The sequence below is a fragment of the Mya arenaria genome, chromosome 1, assembly GCF_026914265.1.
Source record: "Mya arenaria isolate MELC-2E11 chromosome 1, ASM2691426v1".
In the NCBI taxonomy this organism is placed as follows: Eukaryota; Metazoa; Mollusca; class Bivalvia; order Myida; family Myidae; genus Mya; species Mya arenaria.
The window spans coordinates 39,115,449-39,129,531 of NC_069122.1; the positions used below are offsets into that span (position 1 = coordinate 39,115,449).

The 14,083-nt window shown below is 34.6% G+C and overlaps 1 protein-coding gene across 8 annotated transcripts; it reads right to left on the reverse strand.

Moving 5' to 3' along the window:
• Positions 1 to 696: 696 nt before the first annotated feature.
• LOC128236643 (uncharacterized) lies at positions 697 to 13,587 on the reverse strand. 8 transcript variants are annotated; one of them, XM_052951661.1, is made up of 8 exons: positions 13,459 to 13,579; positions 10,950 to 11,052; positions 5,518 to 5,583; positions 5,227 to 5,292; positions 4,596 to 4,661; positions 4,304 to 4,370; positions 4,023 to 4,088; positions 697 to 3,180 (listed from the first exon to the last, which is right to left on the reverse strand). In XM_052951661.1, exons 2-7 carry the CDS (start codon positions 11,047 to 11,049, stop codon positions 4,079 to 4,081), a joined length of 375 nt encoding a protein of 124 aa, XP_052807621.1. In that variant the 5' UTR covers positions 11,050 to 11,052; positions 13,459 to 13,579; the 3' UTR covers positions 697 to 3,180; positions 4,023 to 4,078. The 8 variants fall into 8 exon arrangements, with proteins under 8 accessions (XP_052807621.1, XP_052807613.1, XP_052807628.1 ...); XM_052951653.1 differs by lacking the exon at positions 4,304 to 4,370 and having other exon boundaries at positions 13,459 to 13,587; XM_052951668.1 differs by lacking the exon at positions 4,304 to 4,370 and having other exon boundaries at positions 10,974 to 11,052.
• Positions 13,588 to 14,083: the final 496 nt, after the last annotated feature.

Below are 14,083 nucleotides of genomic sequence, written 5' to 3' on the forward strand. Positions count from 1 at the left end.
AACTTGGCACAAGAATTCATCACGAGAAGACGGCATGTCGCATACAAGATCCATGTGTCTCAAAGGTCAAGGACACAGTCTCGACGTCTAGTTTCAATTACTTTGTTTTAAAATACATTTGTATCGCATACATAAATTGGACGGGGCTAAATTTGACACCAGGCAAATCAACATAGACGAGACTCTATCTAAACGATCATAGTTGGTCATTCGTAAGGAAGTTAGTGGCTGTTGAGGATGTCCATGGTTACTTCTAATGAACAATCTTTAAGGACCATACTAAGATTAAACGTTCCCAGTATAAAGGATCTTGGCCTTGTGGTTTCAGACGAGGTTTTCCTATATTATTGTTCAGGAAACCGGTGACATGCTGGGCAGGAACAGCTTGACCCCAGTGGCATTATTTGAACATTCTTGGTAAGACTACTACATGATGCTACAATCAAAAACTAATGATCCAACAAATGCAGTTTCAGCCAAGCTAAGACGTTACCTATATGATAATATTGTATTTATAAAACAGGTGGCCCCGATGCGTGGCCAATTTTGACTCCAGACCGAAACTTAGCTATTTGCCAACATGTTTTAAAGTTCTTCTTTCCGTTGCCATGATATCTAGAGTTCTGCATGGTATTAAAATCTTCGAACAATTTTGAAAGGGGGCCTCACAAGGAAAACATACTTTCTAAACACATTTATTATGAGAATATTCATGTAAGGTTGCATATGACCATATTAATAAACAAATATTTTGCCATTACATAAATGGATAGTGCAGGTACCATTTTTGTTGTTATTTTGCACAATTTTCTTTCAAAATACACTAGTTATTTTAGAATATACAGTCTAAAAAATGTATCACTTCTTCGTGTTTAACACAATATTAAAAGGTATATAAAAGTTTATAATTTTACACTTAAAGAGATTAAAGATGTTTAGTATATATGCTTTCAAGTGGTTTTTAGGGATATATCAGTGAGAAAGAAATTGATTGTTTGAAACAGTAAAAATATCAATTCGATATTTTTTTACTGATTTGAAATTATAGCCTGCTCTGCTATCCAAAACAAAATTCAGAGCACACAGGGCTGTGACACAAAATCAATGGCGTTTCGTGGAAATATAATGCAATTAAATGTCTCAATATACCAATTTTAGGCATATACTAAAAAAAGTTGTTTTAGTTTTGAAACACAATATATTTCACAATTGTGAACACCAACTAGAACTCCGCAAGTCGGATGTGTCGCCTGACGAATTATTTACTGTCGACATTATAGCTGTTAGATTGGCATTTTATTCATTTATAGACAATGATGTTGCCATTTAACTTTCAAGTGTAGGTGGCATTTGAACCCTCAATCAGATATACCTACGGAATAAGTTTCAGGTTGAAATCTCCTATAGTTTACGAGATATGCCACGGACAAAACCTAAGCAAGAAAATTAACAAAGGGCAATAACTCTAAAAATATGGCAGCAAGAGTAACGGTTCTTGTGCACTGCATTTGCCCTCAATGAGATATACCTAGCTATGAAGTTTCAAGTTGATACCTCTTATATTCTTCAAGATATGGCCCGGACAAAACTTAAAGCATGACAATTAACAAAGGGCAATAATTTTAAAACTAAGAAAGCAAGAGTTACTGTTATTGTGCACTGCACTTGCCCTCAATGAGATCTGTCTAGCTATGAAGTTTCAAGTTGATACCTCTTATATTCTTCAAGATATGGCCTGGACAAAACTTTAAGCATGAAAATTAACAAAGGGCAATAATTTTAAAACTAAGAAAGCAAGAGTTACTGTTATTGTGCACTGCACTTGCCCTCCATGAGATCTATATACATATGATGTTTCAAGTTGATAACTCTTATATTCTACAAGATATGCCCCGGACAAAACTTTAAGCATGAAAAATAACAAAGGGCAAAACTCTAAAAATATGGAAGCAAGAGTAACAGTTCTTGTGCACTGCACTTGCCCTCAATGAGATATATCTAGCTATGAAGTTTCAAGTTGATACCTCTTATATTCTTCAAGATATGCCCCGGACAAAACTTTAAGCATGAAAATTAACAAAGGGCAATAACTTTAAAACTAAGAAAGCAAGAGTTACTGTTATTGTGCACTGCACTTGCCCTCCATGAGATCTATCTACATATGAAGTTTCAAGTTGATAACTCTTATATTCTACAAGATATGCCCCGGACAAAAGTTTAAGCATGAAAAATAACAAAGGGCAAAACTCTAAAAATATGGAAGCAAGAGTAACAGTTCTTGTGCTCTGCACTTGCCCTCAATTAGATCTATGTACATATGAAGTTTCAAGTTGATACCACTAATAGTTTAGGAGATATACCCCGGACAAGCGAAAATGGGACGCGAACGCCGCCGCCGACAAAAGTAACCCCTATATGTCGTCTTTTCAGGCGACACAAAAATGAAAATTACACTTGTGAAATATAACTTTGGTGCTTACTCGTTGATTTTTTTACAAAAGTGAACTGAAAAAACAAACATTTATCCTTTATTTCTACATCATGATACATGTAATTCATCAAACCAAATATTACAGTGACTAGTGTAGATAATTGCATATAAAAATATAAAAAAAGAAATTTCAACTACATTACACCTTGGTCAAATAAACGATACATTATTATTATTTAGTTGACATATGATTAAAAATGCCTATTTTAAAAATATGTTCATTTATTTAAGTACATGCCATTTTCACATTACACACCCAAAATAAAAATGATTAGATGATGTCATTTTATTTGACTACTCTTTCTATATATTCACATATGTTTCATGATCAATACTTAGAGTTATACATCTGTGTTGTAAGATATGGTGTTTGCTACACAAAAATCTCAAAAGCTGAATTTTGAAATATGCGGCCTAGACACTTCACATAAAGACTGATTCCTTACTTTAACAAAACCATGACACAAACCACAACACTGGTGATAATAATTCAGCGTTGCTGTAGCTGTCAATCCTGTTTACCACTGTCAAAGACCTTCTATGTAAACATTTGTTTTGCTTGATAACAGTCTCTTAATCCAACTTGGAATGGCGTTTCTGTAACCTGAAGCACTTCTGTATACCAGTTTCCACAGCTGGGGTTTGGCTTCAAGGTGTTCTTTGTCACTTCCTTGGATGGTGCTTAACTCCTTTAAAAATATATAAAATATTTGTATAAATGCTACATAAAACATTATGAATTTCAAACTAATTTGGGACTTGATATCGTCCGCCGATAGCTGGTTAGAGAACAAAGAAGTGATAGCAGCATTGTTGGAGAACAGAAGAAACGGTGACCATAACGTTTTCAGCATCTGAAATCTGTCATAGATGTGCAATGCTTGAGAAAGATTATTAGTAGTTATTTTAAATCATATCTATCACGACAAAGTCATAATCAGAAAATCCCCACACAAGGATATATTTTTATTTTTGACAATTGAATGCAAGACCATGATCTAAATATATGTATTAACTAATTGAAAAAAATACTTCATGAACAATGTCTCTTGGACCATACCAGGTGCCTGAGTCGGAGTGAAGTTGAATGTCTCTAAGTCAAAGAAAGGATATATGTTCAATTGTGCTCATTTTAATGTTTTATTTTTATACAAAAGCAATGAAATTATTTCTGACATTCATATGATCATAACTGTCCTCATCTAACTGATAATTCCCATGAACCTCATTAGTGCTTCTTGGGTCAATGGCCAATTTGACATAGGGCATTTATGATTGAATCAATGGTCCTGAAATGAACTTTCACATATTTATAATATATATATATTTACATTTAAAGTACTATATCAAATTGTGAATGCTATAAAAATATAAATATGTGATAATGCAATGCTAAATTAAGGTTGTGTGTGGGAAAATGCCCACATCTTATCTGCAATAAATGGTCAAGAAAGTTTCTAATGTCACCAAGCTATCCTATGTAAATATATACATATTACACCTATTAAAGAGTCCACAATCACAAACTTACCAATGTTTGAACTCGGGGCAATGTCCACATAATAATGAGCTGGACCATTGTGAACATCAGAGTTGCCTGAAGTTAAACAAACACATCACATAATTCAGTAATAATGCAGTTGAGAAACATCTGATAAAAAAAACTCCCACTGAAGGCAATTGAAGACACACAGTGTTAACTGACAGGCAACTGAGGACAGTGTGTGAGAAAAGACAAGCTATTGAGATATTATGAAACATAGGGCTAGAGTAATGTAAAGACACATTAGGAGTCCACAATCACAAACTTACCATTTGTTTGAACTCGCGGCAATGTCCTCATAATAATGGGCTGGACCATTGTGAACATCAGAGTTGCCTGAAGTTAAACAAACACATCACATAATTCAGTAATAATGCAGTTGAGAAACATCTGATAAAAAAAACTCCCACTGAAGGCAATTGAAGACACACAGTGTTAACTGACAGGCAACTGAGGACAGTGTGTGAGAAAAGACAAGCTACTGAGATACAACATGTACTATGAAACATTAGGGCTATAGTAATGTTAAGACACTTTAAGAGTCTGCAATCACAAACTTACCAATGTTTGAACTCGGGGCAATGTCCTCATAATAATGGGCTGGACCATTGTGAACATCAGAGTTGCCTGAAATAAACAAACACATCACATAATTCAGTAATGATGCAGTTAAGAAACATCTGGTATAATTAAAATCTCCCACTGAAGGAAATTGAAGACACAGCCGGGCTTCCATTTAAGGAAGTTTGGAAGTATCTTACTCCCTTGAAATGGGTTAAAACTTCCAAACTTAATTCCTTGGAAGTACAAAAACTTCCATAATTTTGAAGAAACTTCCAAAGTAAAAAGTTTGAAAGTTCAAAATATCAAAACCTGGTGTCAATATTACTTTTATGCTCAAAATTTCAATCAGTCTTGGAGAAAAATGAGTAATAATAACACAAATCTGTGAATTTGGCAAGATATAGCTTCAAAATTATGTGATTTTTAACATACTATTTAAAAAAAATACTGGAAAAGAAGAAATTGTACTCGGGGAAACTTAAACCATTAAATTATAGTAAAAATCTTCCAATATTGATGGTCAGGAAATTCTTACTTCCAGTTTTAAATTCTTAATGGAAGCCCTTAATGAAACATAAGGGCTGTACTATTGTAAAGGGACATTAAGAGTCCACAATCACAAACTTACCAATGTTTGAACTCGCGGCAATGTCCTCATAATAATGGGCTGGACCATTGTGAACATCAGAGTTGCCTGAAGTTAAACAAACACATCACATAATTCAGTAATAATGCAGTTGAGAAACATCTGATAAAAAAAACTCCCACTGAAGGCAATTGAAGACACACAGTGTTAACTGACAGGCAACTGAGGACAGTGTGTGAGAAAAGACAAGCTACTGAGATACAACATGTACTATGAAACATTAGGGCTATAGTAATGTTAAGACACATTAAGAGTCTGCAATCACAAACTTACCAATGTTTGAACTTGGGGCAATGTCCTCATAATAATGAGCTGGACCATTGTGAACATCCGAGTTGCCTGAAATAAACAAACACATCACATAATTCAGTAATAATGCAGTTGAGAAAAATCTCCCTTTTAGATACAGCATTCCCAGGAAACACAGTGTGTAACGACAGGCAAATGAGGGCAGGGTCTTAGAAAACAAGAAATATCATTACCAAAAATAAACAACATAGATAAAATTGTATTCTTTTATTTATCTAAAAACTATACTTAGATTCACTTCCAGCAGACATTTTATTGATTTTAAAAGTAATATTATTAATTTGGTTACTGTTTTTTATTGTTCATTTAAAGCTGCACTCTCACAGATTGAACGTTTTGACAACGTTTTTTTTATTTTTTGTCTTGGAACCAACCAATTGTTGCGAAAATCCATGGAAACCATTTATATAAGACTGCTGACAAAAAAAAGGTCGCAGATTTTTACATTTAAGTAAAAAAATGATGTTTTGTGCATTTTTCTTAAACAGTTAGTAATGGTTTAGGCCATAAAACATTAATTTCGAACGGAAATATGAAAATCCACCATCTGATTTTTTGTCAGCAATCTTAAATCATTAGTTTGCAGACAGTTATGCACAAATTTGGCCTTTCCGAGACAAAAAATAAAAAAAAAGCTGTAAAAATGGTATATCTGTGAGAGTGCAGCTTTAACAAACCCGCCGCTCAAAAAAAGCAACTTCAGAAAAAAAATGAAATTGGAAATCCCAAACTTTTTTAATCCCTCCGCCCCGAATATAACCCGTCGATTAAAATAATATGTCATGGAAAAAAGACAACTTCTTCCACATTCAGCTTTTCATCGTTTCTATAGCCAGTCTATAAGTCATCCAATTGTAAGCCCTGACAACAATGCTCGAGAAACTGGCGGACTGGTTTTAGTTAAGCTATTTCTCGGACAGCAAAACAGTAAATTCATTTGTTAAAATAAATGAAAGTGATACGTTCTCCGATATTTTTAACACAAGCATTCCCTCTTATACAATCGTAAGGCTGTACGTGGATATCGAACGGCTGAAAATGCAAGTAAACATGAAGAGGAGATCGCCATACCTAAAGACAGGCTCCATGTTGAAACAATTTGGGGAAAAATTCATTGTCATAGAGGTTTTGTCAAAAATTGAGAAAGAAATCATGCCACCTACAATGACTGTACATGCATTTGATATAATGATGTCCACGACAAATAAATTCCCAAGGCTAATAGTTAACTGGTTTTACCTGACCTCAGGGAAATAGTTTTGATTATTAATCAACACAACATTCAGTTAATTTTAATAGTCGACACATGTAAAGATTAAATAATTAGAAAACCATCCAGGAAGTGACTGACGTGTGAAATAGTTGTAGTGTTTAATAAAAGAACTTGTGTAAAGATTCAATGCTGTGAACACCATCCACAGAGTCAGTAACTGTTGTGTGCAATTGTTTCAGTTAGTTTTTAACAAAAAAATGTTTTTGAAGATTCAGTGATGAGAACAGTATCCAGTCAGTATAAACTATCATATTATGATTCAAATGGAACTGACTTATGTTTAATATAAAAAATGTGTTATGATTGTGAACAGTGTTATGATTGGGAACAGTGTTATGATTGTGAACAGTATCTAGTCAGTATTACCAGTCATGTTATAATTATAATGGAACTTATTTGATTAAAATAAATTTTTTGTTAAATTGTGAACAGTACCTAGTCAGTTTTAACTATCAAGTGATCAATTATAAAAAAAATAATAGTAGTGATCAATATAGAACTGCTGTAAAGATTTAATGATGTGAACACCATTTAGGCAGTATTTGTTTAGTGATTGGAAGAAATTTTTTTTAATATAGCACTGTTGGTAAAATTCAAGCCTATTTGGTGTGTTAAGTATTAAATTCAAGAGATTAATAATAAGCTTATTAAACAAGAGGGCCAAATGGCCCTGAATCGCTCACCTGTCATATATTGCACATTCTTCAATGTATATACAAATATTGAAAACCTAAGCCTATGAACACGGGGCGTGGCCAATTTTGACCCCAGGGCTAAAGTTTGAACAATCTTAATAGTGGTCCGATAAACGATGCTTCATACCAAATATATAAGGCCTTCGCCTTTTGGTTTCGGAGAAGAAGATTTTTTAAGTTTTCATCATATACATATATAAGGAAACCCATGACCGCCCGGGTGGGGCCATTTTTTGACCCCAGAGCCAAAGATTGAACAATATTGGTACAAGTCAACTAGATGATATATCATGCCAAATATCTAAGGTCTTGTCACTACTTGATTTAAGTGTGTATCTATATATGTATATTTGTTATTAATTGTTGTATGTGGCCCATATTGAAAATTGGTATGTGTACTAAATATGTTATCCAGTTTAAATTAAGACGTTACTTTTTTTGGTGAGTTCGGAGAAGATTTTTTAAGTTTTCACTATAACACATATAGAGAAAACCCATCAGCCCCGGGGTGTGGCCAATTTTGACCCCAGGGCCATAATTTGAACAAACTTTGTAGAGGTCCACTAGACGATGAATCATGCCAAATATCTAAGCTCTAAGCAACGTTAGTTCAGAGGAGATGATTTTTGAAGTTTTCACTATAAACATATAGAGAATACCCATGACCCCCCGGGGCGGGGCCAATTTTGACCCCAGGGCCATAATTTGAACAAACTTTGTAGAGGTCCACTAGACGATGAATCATGCCAAATATCTAAGCTCTAGGCCAAGTAAGTTCAGAGGGGAAGATTTTTTAAGTTTTCACTATAAACATATAGAGAAAACCCATGACCCCCCGAGGCGGAGACAATTTTGACCCTAGGGCCATAATTTGAACAAACTTTGTAGAGGTCCACTAGACGATGAATCTTGCCAAATATCTAAGCTCTAGGCCAAGTAAGTTCACAGGAGAAGATTTTTTAAGGTTTTCACTATAAACATAAAAAGAAAACCCATGACCCCCCGGGGCGGGGCCAATTTTGACCCCAGGGCCATAATTTGAATAATCTTTGTAAAGGTCCACTAGACGATGAATCATGCCAAATATCTAAGCTCTAGTCCAAGTAAGTTCAGAGGAGAAGATTTTTTAAGTTTTCACTATAAACATATAGAGAAAACCCATGACCCCCAGGGGCGGGGCCAATTTTGACCCAAGGGCCATAATTTGAACAATCTTTGTAGAGGACCATTTGGTGATCCTACCTTCCATATATCAACGGCCTAAGCCTTGTGGTTTGGGAGAAGAAGATTTTTAAAGTTTTTCCTTTTGGTTGCCATGGCAACCCGAGTTCTGCATGGAATTGAATTCTTTGAACAACTTTGTTAGAAGACCACCCAAGGACCATCCCTATGAAGTTTTATTAATATTGGCCAAGCGGTTAAGGAGGAGATGTCTTTTAAGTAAATTGTTGACGGACGACGCACGATGGATGCCGGACAAAAGGCGATCACAAAAGCTCACCTTGTCACAAAGTGACAGATGAGCTAAAAATGTATCCTACCAAAATATATAACAAGATTTCGACATTTAAAAATGAAAGGCCTTTGTCCAAATATGTCACAACTGTGAATCTGTTCACCTTATATATTAAAGTGTGTAAGCCAAGTTGATTAGAACTTGGAATTGTGTGTGCATGAAGTGGTTTAAAAACAACTGTTTTAACTTTTGTCCTGTCCCTAAAATCAGTCCATCATGTTATTCCTACATAAAAATATATACAAACATTCACAGCATTAAAATAGATGATAATTCAATTTTAACCGGTTAAAATAATGTTGGATTAAGGGTGCTTGTATAACAAATATTTGCTCAAATATCCTCTTTGGAGACCACTAATGGACACTTAATGACATATTTGTTGTTGCGTGATTGGTTGATTGACATGATCACTAGATTTTATCAATGTATTGTTAAAAGGTCAAACTATCCATCACATTTGGATAAGTCCTGGTGGCGTAGTGGTGAAAGCATTGGGTTTCTATTTTATTCCTCACTTAACAGGCATGGGTTCGCACCTAACTTGATAAAAGTAAAATACTTTTTTTATACAATAATTATACACTATATATATTTTTCTGCAATTTGGATATCATAGAGTAAAATTATAATAAATAAGTGTTTGCATATATATGCATTACCAGAAAAACAATTTTTGGTCCAAAAACACGAGTGAGTCCCTTAAAAATGCAAGAAAATATAAACATATTTAACATCTAACATTAACAACATACAAATTTCACATTTTACCCTGGTCATTCTCCTAAAAAAAGAGGATTAATGCACCAGTCCATTGTAACAACAGACCCCTAGCTCCGGGAAATAGAGGGGATTTTGACTTTTGGTCAAGCCAATCCTGGGTAAAATCACCAGCCTGCTGGGACAAACTGCTGGTAAAATCCCTGCAAAAATGGCCCCGGACCCCAGGATAACTAAGTAAGGCCCATTCTCCGCTATTTTCCCCCAAAACAAAACCACTGCATTCACTCGACACTGTGGGTCCACCTAAAAGGTAAAAACACGGCCCATTTCCCCGCTTTCCCTTGTATACTCCCGGACCTGGGGGGAACTTTGGCCCTGAGGGGGAGGGGGGGCATGGTTTCAATTGACTGGTGCTGCATAAATCATGCTTAGTTTTTATATAGATCTGCAAACGTTTTCACTGCTACTGTTATAAATTGTCCCCCAAAGATAAATGACTTCAGAAAGAATAGCTTTTACAGGTGTAAGCGACACACACTTCAAAACATGCCAGTATTTGCTAATTTCAGGTCCCCAGGGATGATAACAGAGCCAAGTTGCCAATCCTGAAAATGTCTGCGTGGGGTTCAGGGGGCCGCTCAAGGCCCCCGATGGGTCCAGGGCAAAGCCCTGGTGGGGGGACATGGGGGCAAAGCCCCCCGAAGCTTTCCGTATTTCAGGGATTCTAATACCCTTTTTTGCCTTAGAATAGTGTTCAAGGAGTACATCTTTCGGTTTGGTAGATAAAATTATGTTCAACAGGAGACATCCACAATCAGAACAATTATCAGGAATCTTAGCAGTGAAGTTTAACACAGTTGTCTTTAAACAAAGTTAAATTTACTCTTTTTTTACCTGAAGTCACAGGCATTAGACATGTACCTGACATTTTGGTTCAGTTGTCCACTTCCCATAAAACTCAACTGGCTATGATCAAATGCCTGTGTATGAACAGTCTACACTGTGGGATGTTTGATTTATAATAATGAACAACATATCAATTATCATGCTTGCAAATGTTTATTGTAAAAGTGTTATTTATTCAATTTTTATGTATCACAAGAGTATTTATTCAATTTTATGCATATTTGATGAGAATATAATGTTGTTAATTATTATATATATTATTACAAGTAATATCCAAAAATACCTGCACAAATTGCAATGTCCATACTTAGGTTGTTAGGTTTGGATATATGACACATCTGTTCTGTCCTCTGCATCTTCTTTGGGCTGCCATTACGCTTCATCACCTGGCAAATATCAACAGCAAACTTTATTTCTGTTTCTAAAGTATGGAAATGTAATGAGATCTTCAAACCTGAGGGCTGGTTCTGTTTGTCGAGTTTTAGTAGGACCGAGAATTCTGCAACACATTTTTGCGATGTGAATTATGTCATTAATATTTCGCAATGTGGTGATTTGTAAGCGATGCTCCAGAGTCATTTCCCACATAGAAATAAAAGCTTGATGAGGAAAGGCTTTTAAAAAACTGTAGAGTGATTCTTAGTTTATTTTAAGACAATAAATTAAAATTGTTTTTTGCGAAAGGGTCACCAATTTTTTGGAGTAGGTGATCCTGTGGGTCAACTGATAAAAATATTTGTGTAGCGCCCTGCATTTATTCATCGGAATCAGAAAATACCATTTTGGTAGGATGTATATTAGGTGAGCCAATATAGAAAAATATGGCAAGATTTGAAAAATTCATTGATTATAAAATCAAAAATAAGCATGTTGATGAATTTAATAGAAAAAAGCATCATCATTTTGAATTTGTATTACAGAAAATGAATGGATATAAAGAGATATGTCCTGAGTGAAGTGAATAAGTGATACAGAAAACCTAAGGTCCTAAGGCCAAAAAAAATAAAATGTCTGGTTCAGGAAACGTTGTCCCAAAAACTTAGGAGGGTAGGCATTTTTTCCATTTTTTTTTTTTGGACGTATGTTGTCTATGTGTAGACGATGCACAGAGCAGTCAGATCACTTTGTAACTCCCAGCATGTGGTATTGTGATGTGTGCTTGTTTCAATGCAGTCATTTAACCACATAATAACAGAGCATTTCAACCCTGTATTATCTGTAAGGACCACAATGGAAATAAGGTTTTATTTTAACTCTTTTTTGTGTTATCCTTGACATAAATGTTATATATGTTTATACATGTTTAAATTTGTATTTGTCATGTTATATGCAATTTTTATGTCGAATAAATCTATCTAATCTATCTAACCATGTATCATCTTTGTTTATTCACATTATTTTCCTTTTCTATGCTTGCTGTTTATGTACCCTATGCCTTTTAGTCACCCTCTGTACAATGCTAACCTGCACAAAGAGTTCACAAAAGAGATTCATGTACAACCTAGTATTTTATAAAAATTCCATTTTTTAAAGATTTCTGTCGACAATTTTGTTTAAAATATCTTGTAAAGATAAGTCACTTTAATACATCTCTTTTGTGAATTCTGTCATTGTAACAAATGCACATTGTGAGTGGTGTTGCACAAAATCATATAAGGCATTAGCTAGGCAACCTTAGTGCACTGAGGACCTAGGGGTCCAGGTTAGAAGAGCAACAAAAGTATTATCCAATACTTTGTGAGAATACTTTGTGAGTTTAATATTATTAATTGACTGTTGATATATTTCCCAAACACAATTATTAAAGTACAAAATGCGTACATTCAATGACATGGCAATTTTTTCACTGATATATATTTAATGACATTCACTGAAAATCTTCTGATACTTTTACTTAAAGCGGTTGGTACTTTTTACTTTATATAAGTTTTCAAACATATGACAGTGTACAATTCAACACTCCAATGATAAAATGTTTGCCAAAAAATCTAGCAGTGATAGATACAGTTACTAGTCACTGCATTTTCAACTACATGTACTGACAGAAAGCACATGGAAAAAATCTTAAAAAGAGTTTTACAGTTTAACATTTGCCCATTATGTATTCATATTCTTCAATACATACACTCTAAAATTATTTTGACTTTGGCTTTCCATATTTTCTCTGCACAATGGGCTCTTTCTTCAATTCTCTGCATTTCTGACAGATAGGCAGTACAGTTTTGTATAATTTTTTAAGCTCTGCATCTAGCAAAGGAAGGCACATTTCACCTGCCAAAACGTTCCGCCCGGGCCTAAACTAGTTGCGGCTTCATATTTGGTGGCAAACAGTTTGGGGTTGGTTGGCCCATGGAGCTCCTCGAATACTTAAGTCAAAATGCTAATTTGGCGAACCATATACTATAGTTTCATAAAGAATCCAATTACATTTTAACCTCAAGCACCTGTGATTTTAACAAACAATTATTGTACCCAACTGGTCATACATTACTGTACAGTACTGTTACTATACATCATTAACATGTCAATCTTAAAAGCAGAATGTAAAGTTTACATCTTTAAAATGTTGAAGACATTACAGAAATCGCAGTCCTAAAATTTCCTAGTAATTTTTTTACAAGAATGGTCGCGAAAATACATGACATATATTATTTATCACGAATAATTAAAAATCCATTGCTTACATAATCATTATTGTACTGTTTTCGTATTAACTGCAACATAATCACACATGATTTGAATGAATAGATACAACTTATAACACAGGATATACGTAAATCAACATTGCTTACGGTTCTGTCTGGTGTTGACCGTCAAATGAGGCATCGAGTGCGAAACACAAAATATGGCGAATTTCGTAATCGACACACTCGACCGACACACTCGACCTTGACACCTCCGACTAAGGCCCACTATTTTTTTTTTATTTTTTTTTATGTTTTAGCCCAAAACGAGTATTTTAAGAGTAATTTATTTTTTTGTCAAATGAGGACGTTCTCACTTGACCGAAATGTCCTCAGTCGCTGCTGTTATTTCTAATAAATGTCTTCAGTTGACGGTCTGTACACACGCACGCACACACGCACGCACACACACACACACACACACACACACACACACACACAAGAAAGTAAGATTGTTTTACGGATATGCTGTTTTGTTCTAGCATTTGCTTAATTTTATAGTTTAATGTAACAGTGTGTCATTTCCTCTATCATTAAATGATAAATCAGATAAAATTAAGTCTAGTTTGTTATTATTTTAATTATTTACTTTCAATAACACAGGACAACGATCACTGAAGTATCATATCGTGTTTGTAACTAGAAATATAAATTGGAGAAATGACCGAAGGAGACCTTATATAAGTATATTTGCACTCATTCGATTTTCAAAAAATGACTGAGAAACTAACAT

Excerpts from the sequence above, each read along its gene's own strand:
- LOC128236643 (XM_052951653.1), bottom strand. The coding sequence starts at position 11,049 with ATGAAGCGTAATGGCAGCCCAAAGAAGATGCAGAGGACAGAACAGATG. Across the intron at positions 5,293-5,517 it reads TGCCCCAAGTTCAAACATTG|GCAACTCTGATGTTCACAAT; the intron begins GTAAGTTTGTGA and ends GTTTAACTTCAG. Across the intron at positions 4,089-4,595 it reads TGCCCCGAGTTCAAACATTG|GCAACTCTGATGTTCACAAT; the intron begins GTAAGTTTGTGA and ends GTTTAACTTCAG.